Source organism: Mercenaria mercenaria, chromosome 4, assembly GCF_021730395.1.
Source record: "Mercenaria mercenaria strain notata chromosome 4, MADL_Memer_1, whole genome shotgun sequence".
In the NCBI taxonomy this organism is placed as follows: Eukaryota; Metazoa; Mollusca; class Bivalvia; order Venerida; family Veneridae; genus Mercenaria; species Mercenaria mercenaria.
The window spans coordinates 61,610,712-61,633,819 of record NC_069364.1 but is presented as its reverse complement, the minus strand read 5'-3'; the positions used below and the strand labels follow the sequence as shown (position 1 = coordinate 61,633,819).

Here is a 23,108-nt window from a genome sequence, read left to right as displayed (position 1 = left end):
CTGCTCATCTTTAAACTAGAGATTGTTTTTCAAGAGTTCACGGTAAAAGAGAAGTAACACACACATCACAGACGTCGACAAATCAATGGTCATAACCCCACTGAATATAATCATTAAACCAGAGCATCCCGATGATATGCACAGCAACTTGGAAAAGATTTGTGGACAATGTAAATTACGACAAATCAAGGGCAAGAACTCTTTTAAAAATATCTGAACCGGAACATGCTGATGATATGCACAACTAGGATTGGCAGAAGTTTTGTGTAAATCCGCCGTATGGTGTCATACGAGTTGCGTGGACACACTTTGTGACAGAAAGACGGACCGCGCAAAAACAATATGTCCCCGCACCATTTTGTGGCGGGAGACATAATAATCTATCCCTAAGTTACTGAATTTGCTGTCATCTTTTTTGATAAACACAATTTAAAAGAATCTGTAGATAACAATTACGAACAGGAGTATCAAATAATAGCACATTTGCCTTTTTGTTTACTTTTTTATTTCATAATATTGACACTAAATAATTAAGATGCAAGAAATGCAAGACAAACCTGTTTGTCGTCTAACAGCTAAAATCGCCTCCCTTGTTCGATCTGCAGAGTATCCCATCTCCCGCATAACAGCGGCAGCTTCAGTTGTCATTGGATCGGGAGGATTACGATTTTCTAAAATATCAACAACAATTTTTAATGTTAAGCTCTGACGCTAAAAGCAATATAGATTACATTTATCAAAATCACTTCTTACTGAGCTTGGATATTTTGGGACTTAAGAAATATCTCTGAAAATGGTTCATAATATTACTATTTCAATTAAAGTGCTCTAACTGTTTTGCTATCCAGTACAGATATGTAGTAAAGAATATTTCAAATAGGACATGATAAAGTGCAGTATGTTCTTGGAGTATCTAAAATAAATAATGTAACATACCATCTCGTCTTTGTGCAATCTCTATCTGTTGTCTTTGTTGCTCAGCCATCTGCAAAACAAGTGAAACTGCAAAAACTAACTGTTTCAAATACAAAGCACATGACTTCTAATAACTGTAAATGTTCTCCAATACAATTTAATAGTAGACAGTATGTCTGAAGTCATTTGTCCGTCACCTTTGATTCACAGGAGACAACTGTCAGCTTATAGCTAAGAACAAATCAGTTTTTGTATGGATTGATTTTTGTTGTTGATTTTTTTAACAATGTCCTTGTTAATATAACTAAATATTCTTTCAAGTCAGGCTTCTCCACTGTTGGGTTTAGGGCGATTCTCTACTGAAAAGCCATTACTAAAAAGGTATAGACACTCTCGCTTAAACATTTGTGTCTAAATTTCAGATTTCTACTACCCAGCAAACATAAAATCATCTTTAACATCTTAAAATTCCTGAATTTCAATCAATAACCTAATTAAGTATCCCACTGACTTTATTGCAGGTTTGAGTGTGTAAGCTATCCAAAGGACTTTTTTAAACAATCTTTCCTTTAAACTCGGATAAGGTTTAAACCATCAAAGTAATGTGTTTCATTTAAAATTCTTCTGCATTGACAAAAAACACAATTTTAAAACTTTTATTTCAGTTTCTTTGGATTAAAACATATCAATCCATCTCTCCACTATGACTCGCTATATTTCTACAGCAAAAGAAATGCACTACTTCTAAACTTACATGTTCTTGGTGCCGTCTCTGTACTGCAGCCACATATCTCTCTCCTTTCAGTTTGTTGACATATTCACAACGAGGAAACCACCTTGTATGTTCCAACATCGGATCATCGCCTGTTAAACATATATCGTTGAGAATACAAAACAGCATCTAAAGCATTATCGTAACTATTTTTTACTATCGTGACATACGTAATGATAGCCAGAACTGGAGTAACTGCCGAATATTTAGGTATGTACTGATATGCAAGTTTTTTTAATCTGAAAAATAACGAACTATAAAAACTATTCTGATTTAGCAAATTTTGAAAATTGTCTTGATATTTTGTTTTAGACATTTATCCTTCAAACATAGTGACTTCTTTCCCTTTCATATAGTCAATACAGACCTAATTGAACTACAGACAGAACAAAGTTTAACTGACATTACATTTAAGGTTCTGAAGAAATATTTTTTACATTTTTTGCAGGACTCAAAAGACTATTTCTGCAATTATGACTGAATAAAAGGAATTATATAATCTACTTTTAAACATAAAACAACATACAATGTATGTCAATTCCCTGGGTTAAGAGCGAAAAAAAAGTTTAAAGGAATACATCATGATGGCCTCATGAAAAACAGTGCAAATTCATAAGTTACAAATTGGTCTATTTTGTGACTGTATGAAACAAAACCTACTTCTTTGATCACGGTTCTTCAAGATGCGATGCAGCCTTCGTCATAATTCAGCGAGTTTTGGTGTAATGGATATTGTTTATTAAGATGAGATACAGCCTGGACGGTGGTTCATTTAGATTGTGTATACCCATGGCCATGGTTCAGTAACATGTGACGTAGCCTTGACCATACTACATTAAGATTTGGTGTAGCCTTGGCTGTGATTTATAAAGATATGATGTATTCTCGGCCATATAGTACATTACGATTTGGTGTAGCCTTGGCCATGATTCAATAAGACCTGATGTAGCCTTGGTCATGGTTTACTAACATGTGATATATCAGTTATCAGATCCTATTCCTACACATTTTGATCGATTGTATATTTCGAGGAATATACTTACACCAATGTATCCATTTCAAAGGAACAATATCAAGTTTTTCCCTACATTATTGAAAGGCAAAAGGACAAATGATTGTTAGTATTGTTTCGATTGCACTTTATTCTAACAAAAGGATTTCAAAAACGTATCACGTACAGTACTTTCAAGGACACGTGTCTATATCTACACTTACTGCTCTAGATATTTCAATATCTGTCTCATGACAGTCTGATGAACAGACACAAACAAAGAAAAATATACTGATTTGTTACTCTGCTCTATGATGGACAGTATTAGATACATTATTCATCAAAACATGAATGAAACAAAGTCTCATCATGCAACCTACCTGGTTCCCAGTTCCGCAGACCCCCACCACAACAATAGCAGCGAGTGAAATCTGCAACACCTGTAAAATACACAATAGTTTATTGTTATTAAAATATACCCTAATACAAGGCCATGGTTGTTTATTTTGTTTTACGTTCTGCTGCAACAGTTTCCAGTATGTCAGTGAAGGTCAACATGGTGATCATAACTACCTAATGTGTCAAAGGTAAATTATGCAAGTTATCTCACTAATTAATACAAGTGTGACTTTCTCATTTTGCAAATTTCGTCACTTTTACCAGAAATAACAGACACAAAACCATATAATGTTTTTCTTTACACGAAAGATACCCACCAACATAGAAGAAACCTGCTTCTGACATCTGTCTAGGAGTTTGATCCAGGTAATCTGGCCATCCTTGGTATGAGCTAACTCTAGAATCTATATTGACATAATCTGGATGTTTAGGATTATCTACCACCACTGTTATTGTAGGATCTGTCCTCCCCCCAGCACCAGGTGCTGGGTTAGTTTGTCGTGCTTCGGTAGACGTTGATGGAGCATTGCTTTGTTGAAAACCTTCAGTTGCTCTTGAAACAGACGTAAGTGCACCTGTGTTTGGGCCAGCTGTTCTCAAACCTAACAAAATAAAATATTTCTCTATCAGTTTTTTTTATTTACTTTATGTACCTTCAATGATTTGTTTTAATTGTTTCAAACACAGTACTTCCTGCTTCCTGAATCAAAGATAAATTTCATTTAGGACAAAATCTGATCTAATAAAGGAATGTTATTTACATTTTCATTTCTATTTGAACATGAACATGATGTAAATCACAACTGTTTATTCAAAATAGTTGTCTCTTTTAATTTCAGTCAGTCAATATTTTCTCTTTCAATACAATAACAAGCTCTACTCAGAATGTGAAATGTCAATAAACAGACTACATAAATCTGTGTTTGTTGTTTTTTTATTAAGTACTATTACTGTGCTTATCAATGAATCAAAGATTGGTGATATCATTCCATTATAACTATAAACAAGAATGAAAAATATTTAACAGCAATAGAGAACAAATTTTTTTGGTATTTATCTTTATCTCTTTAACATGATGAAATGCAATAGGCCTTGGCAAGTTTCCAGTAATTTACCTAGAGTGCAAAATATAATACAAAATATCTAACTGGATTTCATCTCATTCGTAATAGTTATTTTTAGGGGAAATGGGGATTTCGTTCTTATTTTGTATGATCCAGTCATAAACAATACATCATTGTTATATATAAACAATGCATCACTGCTGGATATAAACAATACATCCGGCGGTGGCAGTATGATCTTTTCAAAATTTTAGATATAATTATGAAAGTCAGTGAAATTCCCAAAAATGTATAAAACTGGCATAGTTACAATTTTGAAAAAAACAACACTTTTATATTAGTGTTAAAACAAACTTAAGTTATATTCAGTGTCAAAACCGGCCGAAATTTACAATGGAAAATACGCCACCCAAATCCTTGTTTAATGAGAAATTCAAAATAAACCAAGATTTTCGAGATCATGACATCTGACCTTAAAGTGTGACCTTGACCTTGAACCTAGTGACTGGGTTGTTTATTCTTCATGTCTTCTGAATGAGGTTAACAGTTAATGCTAGATTTATGAAAATATTTTAAGAAGTTAAGAAAATTAGGGGCTGAGACAAATTAAAAAGGTATTTGATTATTGGCATCTAAGTGTGACTTTAAATTGCACCTAATGACCTGGATAATTGCACTCTCTGCATCGTCTTTATGATGTTCATTACTGATGCTTGTTTTATAAAAATCTTAGACGATATGGCGATGACATGAAGGGGTCATGAAATTTAGGTACTTGACTTCTGACCTTCAAGTGTTACCTCGACTTTAGACCTAGTGACATGATTTATGTGTTCTGTATGTCCTCTTGGCAAGGTTAAATATTGATTTTAATTTTATGTAAATCTTCAAGTGGTTAAGAGGATATAGAGAAGACAAAGTTAAGCTATTTGATTTCTGACCTTTTAGTGTGACCTTGACATTCGACTTAATGACTTGGATCGTACACCGTGCACACCGTCTTGATTAGGTTAACATCTGACTGATCCTAGTTACATGACAATAATCCAAGTAGTTTAGATGATATGAAGCTGAGACAAGGCTGAGAGTAAGGCTAAAATCGTCCAAGCGGTAAAGAAATTAAGTATGGAGCGGAGATGAGTGTAGATTATTTATCTTTGACTTCCAAATGTGACCTTTGCCATGGACCTAATGACCTTGGTTATTCCTCTGTACATCATCTTGGTGAGGTAAATAACTGATGTTGGTTTATGAAAATCATCCAAGTGGTTTTAGACAATATAAAGTGGACACAAGCAAAGTTTTTAATCTTTCGGCTCCAATCTTGACTTTCACCTCGGGCCCATTGATCTGGATCGTTTTTGTGAGGTACACAATTGGATATTAGTTTCATGAAAATCCTCCCAGCGGATTGGGCAATATTGAGTGCACACGAGTTAAGGCATCCGATCTTTTACCCTTAAACTTTAGCTTGACCTTGCACATATCTTGGTGAGGTTAACAACTGATGCCAGTTTAATGAAAATCTTCCCAGTGGGTAAGAGGACATGAAGTGTACACGATGGACAGACGGATGGACCAACGGACAGGCGTGACTCCAACATAGCCACCCATATACTTTTTGGAGTATAATGTTTATACAAATAACACGTATACATTCTGTCAAAAAAGTAAAGATTGATAGGTTTCTGTAAAGATTGATAGGTTTCTGTAAAGACTGATAGGTTTCTGAATATCATCGTGTCACCACTTGTCGAAAACTTCACCTTATTCAGCCAATCCACTAATCATGAAGACCATGAAATTACCTGAAAAAGCACCGGCTCCCACTGGCCCACCCAGTATGGAGGAGGGGCGGGTACTTGGTAGTTGACCCTCTCTACGTAAAGACGAGGAGCCACTGTTCAAAGGATCAATGCCAACTGTAAATAAAAAGAATAAATAGTAAGGCATATATATTGTCTTTTACCACAGTAACCATTACTACTTTTTGACTATACTATTTTTGTAAAATACGTACGCAATGCGGTCCATAACAACGACGTCTTCATGATGTCAACTTTTGTGATTAAAGAATTACTGTTTTACCTGAAAAATAAGATTAAAGATATCCATCCCGGTTAAGTAAAAATACATTTAACTGAAACAGGTATATACAAGATTTTCTTATTGCTGCGTCCCTACCTTGCGATACATGGCTCTCTGACTATACTTCTTCTTTAGAACCTATTAATATCTTGATATTTTGTCAAGTGTCCTGTACCCACCATTACGTCTGGTACATGCAATGGCACTGTTCCTTATCATATAGCTGGGTAAAAGTGTACCGTATTACCATTACTTCTGGCACTACCTGTAGCGACATTGTTTTTCCTACGTACAATGCCACTCATGTAAATGTGTCATGTACTTGCGATTACTTCTAACACATGTAATGACTTTATTTCCTCTTAAGTAGAGTGAGGGTGGTCTTCTACTTGCCATTACTTCTGGCACCTGTAGAAACATTTTTTCTTCTTGGTTCTATGTTAGTAGTGTGAGTGTGTTCTGTACGTACCATTACTACTAGTATCTGTTGGGGCATTGTTAACACCATTACAATTGTTAATACATTAACAGTTGAGTAAATGTGGCCTGTTCTGACTATTACTTCTAGCACCGTTTTTCTTTGGGTTTTTTGCGGGGTTTACCAACAAGAATATAGGTCATATGGCGACTTTCCAGCTTTTGGATGTGGAGCGACATTTCTTTCATGTTGCTGCCATCACACTTGAATATGAGTGCCCTATACTTAACCTATTACTTCTACCACCTTTAGCTGGATTGTTTCGTCTTGGTGTTAATATAGTTCAGTGAGTGCCCTTTATTTACCATTACTTCTAGAGTCTGTAGCAACATCCATTCTGCTTGCCTTTGGTGATAAGATTTTAGAGTAAGATTGTCCTTTACTTAACATTAGTTCTAGCAAATGTAGCGACATGTTTCTTCTTCGTATAATGACAGTCGAGTATAAGCGGCCTTTACGTATAACCTCTTACCTCTTGCACCTATAGGCACTGTTTCATCTTGTTGCTAAGGTAGTTGAGTATACTTGTTTCTAGTACCTGTTTGGTTCTTTTTTGTTCTGTGATATAGTTCAGTAAGTGTCCTGTACTTAGCATTAGTTCAAACACATGTAGCATTGTTTCCTCTTCATGCTGTGTCTTTCTTTTGTTGAATTAGACTAACATTGAAATATTTCATATGTCATATGGCGACTTTTCATCCTTTGATGGTGGAGGAAGACCCGAAGTGCCCCTACGGGTATTGTTTCAGATATGGGCGAGTAGCTTGGTAGAACCACTGACCTTCTGTAAGCCCTGTATCATAAGGAAGATTTCGAACCCTTATTGGTGAGGAGAAAGTGACTGGAAGACAGCAACCTTAACCACATGGCCACAGAGTCTTGATCGTGTTGATGATAGCTGAGTAATTGTGCTTTGTACTTACCATTACTTATAGCACCTGCAGCAACATTATTTCTTCTTGGTGCTATTATAGTGGAATAAGAGTACCCTGTCCGCCCAAGGGCTCGCTGTGTACGCGGCTGAGACAATGCCAGCAGGGAACGATCTCTACTCTCTGGATCTTCTGTTGGCTGATGTGGAATGCTTTCTCCTCCCTTAAGAAATACATATAATTTGTTATTCGTTTGCATTACAGTAGTTTCGAAACTGAAATGAATTAGAGCAATTTTCTACCAAACTCATTTCTGAAACCTTTCATTAGTATACAAACAGGACGAAGTAGAAAAAGTTACTAGATTATTGTGTTTAAAAAAACTGAAATTAGTTTTATTTGTGACTAAATGGCTTGGATGTAACTATCATATTTTATTTAATCAAGGGCTAGTGCAAAACATGTAACAAATGCCAAAACGGTTACTGTTTATCTAATACTGTTATGTATTTACTAGTAATCGGCAACCGTTTTCAAAGAATTATTTTCGCTGAAGATGCACAGTTAGCGTGTCTGCCAAGGTCGGCATTAAATCTCTCGCATTGAGTGTACGCACGCATTGAATGCACTAGGTATTAAATCTATGTTAGTCAATAAATAGGGGGGATATCTGTAAGAGTATTGTCCTCCGCTTATTGAACTAACATACATTATATTGTACATATAAAATAAACTTACACTATTGTCAACACGAGTCTGGGTAATGTTAATTCCTTGGAAACTGCTTGAAACTTCTCTTATAGCTGCAGCACCTGTACTCGTAGAAGATGATGAAGTGACAGAAGAAGTCCCTGCTATGCCTATAGAACTTGGAGAAGATCTAGCTGGGATTTCACTATTGTCTCCATTTGTTATTGAAATGTTCATGCTTTCTTCCTCTCTGTTATCATGGAAAGGGCAATTTGGGGATTGTCTTCTATGCTCTGCAGAAATGTCATCAAACATCTCCCAGTCAGAGCTCCGAGCTTCACAGAGATAGCACCTCGTGGACATAGGTCCTTCATTGTGATCATGGTAAAATCCATTTCTAGCAAGAGCCAATGCATTTCCATTTCCCGTGTAATTATGGAATGAAGCCAATCGAATCCATTCATACTGCATCCGTTCACGTGTTGTAGGCGGTGGGCCATTATTAAGTCTATCAAAGTAAGAATCTAAGCCAAATATTGCGAAATTTCTATGCTCAATATGCAATTCTCTAGAGATTTCTTTTGCAACAAGTTGTCGTTCTATATCTTCGATACTATCTTGTAACACTTTTAATTGTTGGAAGAAGTCAAAACTTAATTTCTCTAACGTTATTTCTTTCAGTAAGTAATCATGAAACAGTTTAACAGAGCTTTTGTCACAGAATGTAGGGAACTTTGCTGGCCAAGAATCATATTTAGTTGATTTTCCTGAAATAAACCCAGAGTCCTGGTAAACAAGTGATACTACTTGTTCTGTTTTGCTAAGTTTATTTTCCTTTTTCTTTGTATGATAATTTCTACATTTTGTTGAGTTTAATCTAGTACTACACTGTCGAGTTAAAGTTCCGTATTCGGGACAGGGATCCCGTTTTCTCCTGTGTCTTCTGCATAGAACATTTAATTTGTGACAAACTTTACAAAATTTCTTTTTACCGTTTTCTTTCCCATCATTAATGACTGAAGGCAAATCTAGAGAGCTTCCATTGGGTGACTTATTACATCTTCTGGCAAGTCCTTTGAAATGTCTTTTTCTGTTTTTTACTTTTGATTCAAATTCGTACCTGTTCTTGCTTACATATGTTTTCGAACAGTGTACGACTCTAATATTCATTTGGCACAAATTTATATCAGAAGCTGACTTAGTATGACGATTGCTTTCTTCGCCGCTAGAATTCACTGTAACAAGGTCATTGGACAAGAAATAACACTGTTGCAAATTACTACAACTGTCTATACCGGTAAATTGAACTGTTTCACCCACTTGTGTAGTGCTGTCAGTTTGATTATAACTTAAACATTTATTCTCCTTTTTTTGCTCAAAACAATTAGGAGATCCTCTCTGGCATTTACACAATCGATTTTCAGACAGTTTTTTACCACTTTTCTTGTAATTTACTCTTCTCCGCGTAGATTGTTTTCTTTGTTTACTTAGATAGTTCTTTCGAATAGGTTTCTCTATGCCATCCTCGAATGTTAACGTTTCGCCTACTTGACCACTTGTGTCTAACAAATTGTTACTTAACTGGATATGATTTTCTTTACTTTCAGTGCAATTATTTTCTTCTACTGCTTCTTCTATTGTTTTACAATTATCTGACATAATGTCATCTGATCTTTTGTCATCTTTATTTGTTAAATCTGGTCCAGAAGTTATATCATGTGCAATTGCTTCTTTAGTTTTAGTTTCCTTCGACAATATGTTTGTTGCAACTATGTTTATAATTCTTTGATGTGCTGACTCATGACCTGATACTCCACTATCAGAGGGGTAGCTTTCTATATTAACTTGGCATAAATCATGGTCATTGTGATCCGCATCCCTGGCTGTGTCTAAATCAGAGTTTGCTAAGTAACTATCCTCAGCATTACATAATTCGCTGTCATCTTCCAGAGGTATCTCTGCCTGTTCTAAAGTTAAAACAGTATTAAATAATTTCTCAGTTCGATTCTGTTCAGCTGCCGAAACATTTTCTGGCAGCTTCTCATTTTTGCCACTCTCTTCGTTAGATTTAAAATGTAAAATGACACTTGTCTGCCCGCTTGCCTGATTCATCAGTTCCTTTTTATTTGTAAGATTGTGTTCGAATTCATCTTTTTCTGGAACTTGTTTCTCACTGTACATGTTCATTACACAGTCCTTTCCTTCATTTTCAGAACATGCATTATTTTCAAAAGAACTTTTCTTGACGTTTAAATGTTTCCTCGCTACATTAACGTCTTCTGTATATTCATACTCTGAAAATCTTTCATCTTCTCTAGAAGTTACGAGTGAAGAAAATGTTCGTGTAAGAGGCTCTGTACTGACAGTGTTAAAGGGATATCCCGTTGTGTATGTGTATTGTTCATGGTGAAATAATCCACATCCGTTCTGAATATTTTGCGACCCTTTTGGAAATGTTTCCTCTGTATCATGAATAGAGGGGTCTGGCAATTTCAGGTAAGACAAAGTTTGCTCCTGATCAAAATCGTTCATCATATTCAGTGATGGTGAGACTTCTATAGTGACGTTTCTATCTGTACAGTCGCTATCAGACAACAAGTCATATAAATCTTCAAGTACTGGAGGTGATAAAATAACTCTTTCATTTTCTATGGACTTATTATTGGACTGGTAAGTATAATCTTCTGTTTCAATTATTTTTATTTCTTCCTGTCTTATATAGTCTGCCTCATATGAAAAGTTGCATTGCTTAACTTGAGTTGCTGACGTACACAACTCATTCTCTGATCCTGCTGCTGGATTTTCAGTTTGCGATGATTGAGAAACACATGTAACACTAGTTGATGCACTACTAACTTCTCTATTTGTTGACAATAACATCCTGCAATTTTCACTTTGCTCAGATACCTTGTTATCATCTGGTTTGGATTCCTTAATCACATTTTGTTTAGTTGCCTCGTTATTATCTTGTTTGGATGACCCATTAACATTCTTCTCGGTTGTATTGTTAATAGTTTGCTTAGACGTCCTATTCATTTTTTTCTTCTGCCTTTTTCTTTTCTGCCTTTGTGAGCTCGGTATCTGTGATGCAAGATGACTGTAACTGCACAAATATAAATAACTGTCATATGCCTTATAGTTAATTTTAAACTATGAACCCTTACTTAAGTTTTAATGATTTATATTTAATTTACATTTTACAGTTTGATAACAGGACACAATTTATTAGTGATCATTTGTATCATATTTAAAATCGATATAGCAAACCATGAAAAGCGGTAATATGTGCATTTATTTTATTTTATGTATTGGGTTTAACGTCGCACCGACACAATTTTAGGTCGTTGGCGACTTTCCACCTTTGATTGTGTTGGAATACCCCGGGTGACCTTCCGTGCACAATTTCATCACGAGCGGGCACCTTGTAGAACCACCGACCTTTCGTAAGCCAGCTCGATGGCTTCCTCATAAGACGCTCGAACCAACATCGATTAGGGGCAAATGATTTGAAGTCAGCGACCTTAACCACTCAACCACGGAGGCCCCTGGTAGTATGTGCCATATTAATACATAATAAATATAGGGCTATGGTTACCCTAGATCACACACATGACTTTTACAGCTCAATGACGTAATCCTTTAATCAAAGGCCTGAATGGCCTGAGTCGGCTAATGATTGATGTACTGACAGTATAGTCTACCAGTTTCAGTTTGCTTTTCGTTGTTTTCTTAAAATTTCATAACACAGCTCGATATTTACCCAAAATATTATATCCGGATACGATTACACTTTTCTCCAGTTTGAACAATATATTTTACAAATTGTGATGATACGAAGACATTTAGCAGCAATTGGCAGTATCTGACATTGAAGTTTACGGTTAAATTACCTCTTATTTAAATCTTTTCATAAAAAAGTTATTTCGTTTCGTGAAAGCAGCCAAACATAGACGATCTACTTTCGATTTCAAAAACTACAAGAAAATACAATTTAATGTTTCGCCGATTTGTTTATTTCTCGAAAAATAAGAATTAAAATCATTTTTAATATCAGTAGTAACTAAACAAACCAGTAAGAGCTTCTTCTTCCGATAATTTATCCGTTTACTGACTGCAAAATTCAACCCACGCAAAGTTTATAGAAATCATACGATGCGTGTTTACGTTCAATGTGGGAGAATTAAGGCTGATCGGCTATGTTACCTAACGCATCCAGACGATTCAGATTTTGTTTTTAAAAAAGCATTATGTGCGTTTCTGTAATTTTATATACGTTTTTATACGCTTAGAAATTATTAGACATGCGTATTTGCATTATTTCTATACGTAATTTACGCTAATACGCATCTTATCTGGAGCCCTGTGGAACTATTTTTTTTTTTGTCTTTCGCTGGATGTTACCCAAGCTTTGTAAGCCTGCGCAATTCTTAAAATGCACATTTATGCTTAATGAGTTTCATTCGAGAATTGCACAATTACAAGTCATAAATATGACAGATTACATCGTATATTGGTCATAGCAAAGGGAATTGACACTTAACTTTATTCATGCAGTGAACTGTTTGAAGTTTGAGAAATCTAATGGAACTACATCCCTTCACTGTGTTATTTGGTCCATTTAGAGAATCGTTGGATAGCAAGGACTCGTCAAAAGGCTTTCAGCCTTTAGCCGACTCAAAAAATCATCAAAGAAAATTTTCTGCCAATTTAAACTGCTTTTGTAGCAATACTTAAGATTCAGGAGATAGGACTTTCAAAGACTTTCAAACAGCCAAATGAATCGAATTATTTTGGTATAAAGCCATCAAATGAACAACCTTAAATGTCTGTAAACTCATCAATTATGCAAGTGGTTTCTGACTAGAAAAGATGGAAAAGATTTACGGTAGCAATGTTTTGACGAATCTGAATAAACATGAGCGCATCAAAAATTAAGAACAAGAATAAAGCAGAAGAATACTGTTGGTACATTCCAATCCATATTGTGAACGTTTACAATAATTTAAAAAAAATTCTATTATAAACCTGTTATGAGCTGGCAACGGACATTTCATACTGAAATGTAAACTGTCCAAATGTCCGCAAACAGCAGACAGGGACCTGCAGCGGTGGCCGTGTGCAGAGAATTAAGTAGGTACGCAACTTTAACTTTCGTGGTAAAGGGATACATGTATGAAATTATTTCAAATAAGTTGTATCAGAATCGAGGAAAACCCATGAAATAGTACTTACTATTCACGTATAGAAAAAATGCGCATATATTCCATAGTTGCAAACGATCTTGATAAAATTAGAAAATTTGAACATTCTGGGCAGCGGATCGAATCATCTATGTCTGTGAAACTCATAACAATTTAGAATAGCTGTCTATTTTCAGCTCTGGCGACCATGTTTTAACAAATCCAAATAATTAGGATGCTCTTGGTAGAGGGTCACCTTTGAACCTTGGTGTAAAATTAGCTGTATTTCTAAAGGAATTTTGAAAGAAACTGTATTACCACGCCCTCGTAATGTAAATAGTTTGAATATTCTTAGTAGAGAAAAACAACATGGATAAGGATTAACCGACTCACTTCAGTTGCCCTTTTAAACAAAAATAACAATTGTGATATATATGTATGGATGTGTACATCAGTAAAATGAACACAAAGTAAAACATTTAGACATCAAAGACATACAATCAAAAAGATAGAGAACGTGGGACATAGCACTGAAACGGTCGGGAAATACAAACTGCTCAGTGCCGCACTAAACCTCAATCTTAAACCCCACAAGTATTCGAAAGTACAGGATGTGTAAATAAAACAGGTATAGCATGTAAGCAATTGAGCAGAAACAAAACCACTAACGGATAGACGAACGAACGGACGGATGGAAGGATAATACGTCCCTTCGGGTGTAGAAAAACGTATGGCTAATTTTATGTAATGTCTTAAAACAAACCACACCTCCATATGATACACATGAAAACCATTGAACAAAGACTAGCAGCTGTAGTTATAAATGATATCATCAAGGAAAGCTGTAGTGAGGGCAGCAACTTGTCAAAAGGTTCCTGCTTATGCACTCTTTCCCCTGAAATAATAAGTTAAATCATCAAGTCAAACGTAAGACTGCATACGTCTTTGTAAAGCACTATCGTAAAAGTACGTTTCGACAACAAAGTTTGGTGAAAAAATGCAGTTTCTGCTGCTGCAGGACTATATTACATTTTGAAGATGTGTATATATAGTTAAGATTTACTTCTGTAATACATAATTTACTTATAGAATAATTACAATCTTCGGACAGAAGTGAATATAAAATCATTTTGAAATTAGCTATAAAACATGATTAAATGTGCTACTGTAAATGTCTTTACCTTTAGTAAAAGTTTCAGCTGAACCACATTTCCTCCTCTTGCAGCATTCATTATGAGAGTCACCTGTTAAATTGCTTGATCCGCATTCAGATCTCCTATCATAATTGCTTTTCAGGTAATAATGTTTAAATGTTTCAAAAAGATAAAAAGCATCCGCATTACAACCACCAAAATCTCCACATGTCTGTTGTTTGCAATATTCTTTCTTGCACTTTCTACACCATTCAGGTGTATTTGAGTCGCAAGTCCATATACAATTTCTATTCACATTGAGGCAATCTGTCTTTGGCATTCTGTCTGACTCATTTTTTATTTTGGAATAAAGACTTCCAAAATGTTCACCAAGGAATGAATCAAACAATATCAGATTATCTGTCATAGACAACAGCTGGCACTTCTCTTGATAACATTCTACGCAGACAGTGGTTTTTATAACTGTGCAGCAAAGTATAAACACTGCACAGGGATATAAAAATGATAGCTTCATTGTGTTTTGATTGCAGGAGTTTCATTTTAGCTGAAAGTTGTATAAAACAAAACAATTTTAAGTACAAATGAATGTAGGATTTCAATTCATGGTACACATGTTTTAATGAATTATTGTGTGGATTACAGATTGGCTTTACTAAACAGATTTCTCTTTATTGATATAAATAAATTTAGCTTAATTGGTTATGCTCATTTTACAAAACAAGAGAGCAATATTGGTCCTACTTCCACAGCAGAATCAGGTATAGAATATGTAATGACGTGTTTTTCTTTTATTTTTTTAAAAACGAAACAATCCTATATAAACGTTATCTCAATTATAGGTACTATTAATTGTTATCACTTCTAGCTAACACAGTAGAATTATGAGATTTGGACTGACCATTTTAATGTTCGGTCAGATTTGTTTGCATATAAACTTATCAATAGCCTCCACAGGTAACCAATATGCGCACTTTTAGAAATGTTAGTTGGAGGATAGTTCAAGAAACAGAAGACATTCCAATTCCTGAAGCTTACCCATTACCAAGCATCAAGAGAACACTCTTGACAAAACGATCTTGCCATAACCACTGAGCAAACATGTAACATCAGAATTTGACTTGACAGTGTTTCTGGCTAAAAGTGAGAGATATTAATAATACTTACAAATGCCCTCCTGCTTTCTTACTCGGGGCTTGGGACCCGACGTCGGCGCAGTTACCTCTACAGAAAAAAATGGATTTGCACGATAGGTTTCAGTAACAGTCTGCAAAAAAGAGACAAAAATGTAACTTAAACTTGCTAATCATCAATAATAATAATAACAATAATAATGTTAATAAAGTACTAGTATTACCATATAATACAAAGTCCTCTGCTTGGAGGTGACTAATTATCTCAACTGCAGCATAACCAAATGATCTACAATCTGTCAAATTATATGTAGATATATATAGTAGAGATAATTTATACGAACTAAATCACCACTACAATATACCAGATCAATTACGGCAAAGCGCCTAGCAGTACAAACGAACACGCACATGCCACAACAAGTCCACTAACCCCAAAAGATTAGTTTCGATGTTGCTTTATATACGAGCCCGAATTGTACTACACATTCGTACTGGTTTAACATTTGTATATTTAACTCAAATCTCTGTTTTCATGTCTCACAAATCAGTAGTGACATTTTAGTCTTTTTAACTGACTGGGACCAGAGAAGCTATATTTCCTATTAGAAGCTATTATATATATATACAATAGTTTGCTATATCATAAATATGTTATGTTAACTATACATAATCTTGTTGTTGACTGATGGTGTCACACCTTTAAATATAATAAGGTATTTTAATAACGTTCCAATATTTGAACATGTTAGGGAAACTTGATGTAAATAATACTTCATCATATTAAAGGGAAGTAATTCTGAAGAAAATACAACATCTTTTCTTAATTGAATCTATAGTACACATTAACTTGTTATGATAATATTCATACAAACTTATTTAAATATGCATGCATGGATAAACAAGAGATCATTGAGTGATCCTGGCGCCCACCATTGAGCCATTTTTTGAATGTTCGGAATTTCAAGACTAATTCAAGGTCAATTCAAGGTCAAAGTTCATTTCGGTACACAAAATTGAGCACGTGGTCCATGCATATGGTCCAAATTTGAAAGCTGTAGCTTGAGATATGTGAAAGTAGGTCACTAAATGAATTTCAAGGTCAAAGTTCATTTCGGTACACAAAACTATGCAGGCGCTTAAAATTTGAAGCCTGTAGCTTGAAAAATGTGAAAGTAGATCACTAGGTCAATTTCAAGGTCAAAATTCATTTCGGTACAATACACTATGCATGTGGTCCAAATTTGAAAACTGTAGCTGGAGAAATGTGGAAGTAGGTCACTAGGTCAAAATCAATGTCAAATTTCCTATCGGAACACAAATCTATGCATGTGGTCCGAATTTGAAGCATGTACCTTCAAAAATGTGAAAGTAGGTCACTAGGTCAAGGTCAAAGTTTATTTCGGCTCACAAACCTATGCAAGTGGTTCAAATTTGAAGGCTGTAGCTAAAGAAATGCGAATGTAGGTCAATAGGTCAAGATCAACGTCAAATTTCATTTCGGAACACAAAACTATACTTGTGGTCCAAATTTGAAGCATGTGTCTTCAAAAATGTGAAAGTAGGTCAATAGGTCAATGTCAGGGTCAAAGTTTCGGTAGTCAAACCTATGCTTGTGGTCTAAATTTGAAGGCTGTGGTTACACAGATACGTGAAAGTAGGTCACTTTGTCAAGTTCAAGAATAAAGTTCATTTCGTTACACAAAACTATGCATGTGGTCCAAATGTGAAGGCTGTAGCTGGAGAAATGTGGAAGTAGGTCACTAGGTCAAAATCAAGGTTAAATTTCATTTCGGAAAACAAAACTATGCATTTGATCCAAATATGAAGCCTGTATCTTCCAAAATGTGAAAGTAGGTCACTAGGTCAAGGTTTATTTCGGTATACAAACCTATGCAAATGATCCAAATTTGAAGGATGTAGCTAAAGACATGCGAAAGTAGGTCACTAAGTCAAGATCAAGGTCAACTCATGTCAAGGTTTATCTTGCCACTCAAAACTATACATGAGGTCCAAATTTGAATATTGTAGGATATGGACAAGAAGATTTTGAAGTTTTTTCCTATATAAGTCTTCATAAACCATGTGACCCCCGGGGCGGGGTAACAGTAAACAGGATTTCATTTTCTCTTGCTACTTTGGCTAGTCAGAACAGCCAGAATTTCCGAGATGCCCTTTGGTACTACCTACCCTGGCTAGCCAGAATAGCCAGAGAAAATACAGTACAACCTGTTGCGAAATGACTCTTTTGGTACTGTCAGGGTTGATTTTTATGTGTTTTATGTATCAAGTGATTCATTAAACGGACTTCAAAGAATTGTCTTTTTTCTTCAGACAGCAGCCGGATTAGCCAGAGTTTCTAGGATTTTAACATGTTCTGACTACTCTGGTCAGCCAGAGTAGAAAGAGTAACCAGGATTTCATTTGCTTTGGCTACTCTGGCTAGCCAGGACAACCAGAATTTCTCAGATGCTCATTGGATTAGCTACCCTAGCTAGCCAGAATAGCCAGAGAAAATACAATGAAACCTGTTGCGAAATGACTCTTTTTTGTACTCTCGGGGGTGACTTTTGTGTTTTATGTATCAAGTGTTTCATCAAACGGACTTCAAAAAATTGTCTTACTTTTCAGACATCAGTCCTAAAACTGTTGAGTCCAAACACAGTCAATATCGTTTCATACACATACACAATTACCGAGTTAATATAACATGGTATGTTCATTGTATATCTGATGGCGTAAGTTGATTTTAAAGGTGATCACAATCTTTTGAATGGCATTTTGCGTTTTAATAGGCATATCAAAAATACCATTATTAGGCCACTTATCCCAGATGGTACTCATACCACCAGACAGGTCGCCCGACCACCTAAGAATTCCACGAGGTCGTGCCCACCCCAATGGGCGATTAAGGGAGAAACCGCCAGTCAGAGGTAAGTGAAATCACTAAAAAGTACTATCTACGAACCCATTTGCGACTCGCCGTCGGCAAAAAAGCAAAAGTTATTCCAGAGGGTAGACTCATACCACCAGACAGGGTGGCCGACAACCTAAGAATCCCACAAGTTCCCGTCCACCCAAATGGGCGATTAAGGGAGAAAACGCCAGCCAGAGTTAGGCACCATAGTTTTCTGAAGAAAATTCCAATTATATGTGTGACACCAACATCGATACACACGGGTGCCATACTAAAGGATTTCACGTGACCGAGGCCGTACACGTGTTTTTTTTTGGGCCAGGACAGTTTTTTAAAAACCACGTAACACGCGAATTTGCGAGAAAAGAAAAGACTGAATTTAGTGGTTTTACACACATAAGCGTTACGAAGAACTGTCTTTTCGTTTGAGTTTGGCACCAAAAATTATTTTTATTCAACAAAAGGAATATAGGAATATGAGACAATACACTGGGGATATAATATGCCATGAGTAAGATCCAGATTGGGTCAATGTTTCGCAAAAATAAAAAAAAAATGTTTTTTCGACGTGGCACCATGACAGCCAGGTCGCACTGCAATAAATCACAGTCCAGTGTGGTATGTCATACAGCCGTATAAGTACTGAAGATCCAGGATGGATGGGTTTCGCTCCGTCGTATCTACTCTTCGTGGAAGGCTGAATTTAGCGGTGGGGTGCAGCAAAAATCCTCTGGAAACCTTTTGGTAGTGCGAAGGATATGATATCTTTTCTGCTAGATGGGGAAAAATAAATAAGAAGCCAGAAACTGTAAAAACTGCTAGCGGTTAAAAGAACTTGTATTAAAAAATACCTTTTTACATGCATATGACTAGTATGTGTGTATAATATAGCCTTGAATATCCCGACTCGCAATGCTTTTATTTTTACATTTAGAGTCTTGAGAACAATGTATTTGAAAATCAACTGTATAAGCATACAGAAAACTGTACAACCCGATTTGGAGTACGTTAAAACTAAAGTAATTTTTGAAAACGTTTTGAAGGAATTTCAAAATTCTGTTTGGCTTGTTGGCTCGAAATCGTCCAAAATCCTGAACGCCTACCAGTTCAAAATAAATTAGATGTGGGCTGTAATATCAAATATCAATGCTGATATATACTGCCACATACATTGTTGGCTAGTTTGCATAATTGTAATTCATATAAAATTAAAACATACCTAAGCATTACTTACGACGTACATACACAAACAGCTTTTACTGCATATACCCTGTAACTTTTTTAAAAGTGTCATTTTTCGACACGTGTTACTCTTAACTTTGTCCGAAAATGATGCCGTTAAACATTTCCCTTTTTTTTTTTAAAGATTTTCCATATACCAGAAGGATATAGATCTATCCGCTTTAATCTATGTAAATTTCAACCTTCATAAACCACATACACGACATACAACAGGTCTAACTTTTTATTTACATAATAATTTTATACAACAGTTAGTGCAACCTAATTATGTATAATATGATTATTATGTCAAAGGGACATACATTTAAAAAACGGCTCTAGTTTACATGTTTGAGTGTATTTTCTCTGGCTGTTCTGGCCAGCCGGAGTAACCAGAACCCGTGCGTATTTCAGCCATTTCTAGTTCCTCTGGCCAGGCAGAGTAGCAATGTGAAAATTATGGAACTGGTTGCTCTGGTCAGCCAGGGTAACAAGATTTCTGGCTACTCTGACAACAGGTTTCACTGTATTTTCTCTGGCTATTCTGGCTAGCCAGGGTAGTTAGAACCAATGGGCATCTCAGAAATTCTGGCTGTTCTGGCTAAGCCAGAGCAAATGAAATCCTAGTAACACTTGCTGACCAGAGTAGCCAGAACATGTTAAAATCCTAGAAACTCAGGCTACTCCGGCTGACAAGAGTAGCCACAGCAAATGAAATCTTTGACACTCTGGCTACTCTGGTTGTTGTCTGAAAAAAAAGACATCTCTTTGAGGTCCGTTTGATGAATCACTTGATACATAAAACACATAAAAATCAACCCTGAGAGTACCAAAACAGTCATTTCGCAACAGGTATTACTGTATTTTCTCTGGCTATTCTGGCTAGCCAGGGTAGCTAGTACCAACGGGAATCTCGGAAATTCTGGCTGTTCTGGCTAGCCGAGGTAGCCAGAGAAAATGAAATCCTAGAAACTCTGGCTACTCTGGCTGACCAGAGTAGCAAGAACATGTTATTACCCTAGAAACTCTGGCTACTCTGGCTGCTGTTTGAAAAGTAAGACAATTTTTTGAAGTCCGCTTGATGAATCACTTGATACAAAAAACACAAAAACTTCAACCCTGAGAGTACCAAAACAGTCATTTCGCAACAGGTTTTACTGTATTTTCTCTGGCTATTCTGGCTAGCCAGGGTAGTTAGAACCAGTGGCATCTCGGAAAGTCTGGCTGTTCTGGCTAGCCAGAGTAGCCATAGCAAATGAAATCCTGGTTATTCTGTCTGGCTACTCTGGCTACTCTGGCTGACCAGAATAGCCAGAACATGTTAAAATCTTAGAAACTCTGGCTACTCTGCTCAGCCAGAGTAACCAGAGTTCTGGTTATACTTGCTACTCTAGCTACTCTGACTGAGCAGAGTAGCCAGAACATGTTAAAATCCTAGAAACTCTGGCTACTGTGGCCAGCCAGAGTAACCAGAGCTCTGGTTACTCTAGCTACTCTGGCTGACCAGAGTAGCACGGTTACTCTAGCTACTCTGGCTGACCAGAGTAGCACGAACATGTTAAAATCCTAGAAACCCTGGCTACTCTGGCTGGCCAGAGCAACCAGAGCAAATGAAATCCTGGTTACTCTGACTACTCTGGCTGTCCAGAGTAGCCAGAATATGTTAAAATCTACTTTGGCTGCTCTGGCTGCGTTCACGCACATACACATTTGTGCAAAGTGAAAGTAAAACCTCTTTAAAACTACGGACCAGACAGGAAAAACCCATATTGACCTTTGACCTCCGAGTGTGGCCTTGATCTTTAATCTTGGGGTTTGTCTCATTGTAGGATATAGTTTGCTTATTAATATTGAAATGCCTCAATAGATGACAAAATCCTGGACCAAACACGAAACAGATCCTGTACATACCATGTGAACCATTTACCTCCTAGTGTGACTGGCCCTTAAAGCTAGGGATCTGAGAATTGTACATGACAAATCATCTTATTTCGGGGAACATTTTTGCCAAATAATATGAAAGTCCTTGATAGATGGTTTCAGTCAGGTCAAGAAAGAAACCCTGCTGATATTTGACTTCCAAATGTGATAATTATAACAGAACCGGAGTAAATTCAGAATCGCTTCCGTATAATGACTGATTTATGGCATTTAGTCTATTCGTCCAGAGACCACGCCAAGCGAAAGTGTTAAAATGACTTGGGTCGCGGAGCAAGCAGTTGCTGCAAAGCGGTGGAGGGGGAGGGGGCGCAACGAAAACCTACTAATCAGCGGGGATGCGGGGCGAAAGTCGAAATATATGAAATAAAACGGCAATGCGTGGGACAAAATGGGATGCGGGACGAAAACATCTTAAACAGCTGGGTGCGGGACGAGAACAGGCTATTTAGCGGGGTTGCAGGGTGGAAAGACTTATATCATATTGTAAGATAATTCTCCCTAAATTTATCATGGGCAGCCGAAAAACTTTAGCGATATACAGCAAGTTGCAAATTATTTTCGACCAGAACATAAAACCAGCAATGTTGTCAAACATTTTAATAGTGATATTCGTTGAATGCCGACAATGACAGCACCCTCGCTAGCCATAGAATTGTTCTTCAACGCCATTGTGAATTTTCAACAAGAACGGTTGATACATCACTTTCTGTTCATGAACTGGAAAACCGTTACTTTCGGACATACTGTCAAGGTTTTTTTTATACTTCCTTCATAACAAATGTTGCAGTCAAAATATTGATGTGATATAGCACAAATTTGGATGCATAATTTTAGGAAAACAATATTATATGCTTATATGCACAACATACATGTATCTTCGCAAACAAGTATTTTACAGAAAAAACAAAAGGGCCATGACGGCCCTATATAGCTCATCAGAGTAGATCTAGCCTACTGGCCTAGTATTTGATACAACATGACCCAGTTTCAAACTTGACCTAGAGATCATTTAGACAAACTTTCTGACCAAACATCATAAAGATTGGGTCAAAACAGTGGCCTTTAGAGTGTTCACAAGCTTTTCCTTTCATTGGATGAAGTGACCTAGTTTTTGATTCCACATGACCCAGATTCGAACTTGACCTATAGATGATCAAGACAAACATTCTAACAAATTCTCATGAGTTTCCAACTTAAATTGTGGTCTCTAGAGTGTAACCCAGTTTCGAACTTTACCTAGAAATTATCAAGACAAACATTCTGACCAAGTTTCACAAAGATTGAGTATCAACTGTT

General features: G+C 36.3%; 1 protein-coding gene across 2 annotated transcripts in view; it reads right to left on the bottom strand.

Annotated features, from left to right (window-relative positions):
• The window catches only part of LOC123551901 (uncharacterized), a 42,151-nt gene that overhangs the window by 9,054 nt on the left and 9,989 nt on the right, over positions 1-23,108 (bottom strand). For both annotated transcript variants that reach the window (XM_053541448.1, XM_053541447.1), the window contains exons 2-12: positions 15,768-15,867; positions 14,631-15,147; positions 14,218-14,344; positions 8,318-11,372; positions 7,631-7,802; positions 5,950-6,063; positions 3,395-3,679; positions 3,059-3,118; positions 1,670-1,779; positions 937-985; positions 558-671 (exon numbers count right to left, since the gene is read on the bottom strand). In XM_053541448.1, the coding sequence (XP_053397423.1) occupies positions 558-671; positions 937-985; positions 1,670-1,779; positions 3,059-3,118; positions 3,395-3,679; positions 5,950-6,063; positions 7,631-7,802; positions 8,318-11,372; positions 14,218-14,344; positions 14,631-15,117 (4,573 nt within the window). In that variant the 5' untranslated portion in view covers positions 15,118-15,147; positions 15,768-15,867. The remainder of the gene's footprint in view (positions 1-557; positions 672-936; positions 986-1,669; positions 1,780-3,058; positions 3,119-3,394; positions 3,680-5,949; positions 6,064-7,630; positions 7,803-8,317; positions 11,373-14,217; positions 14,345-14,630; positions 15,148-15,767; positions 15,868-23,108) is intronic.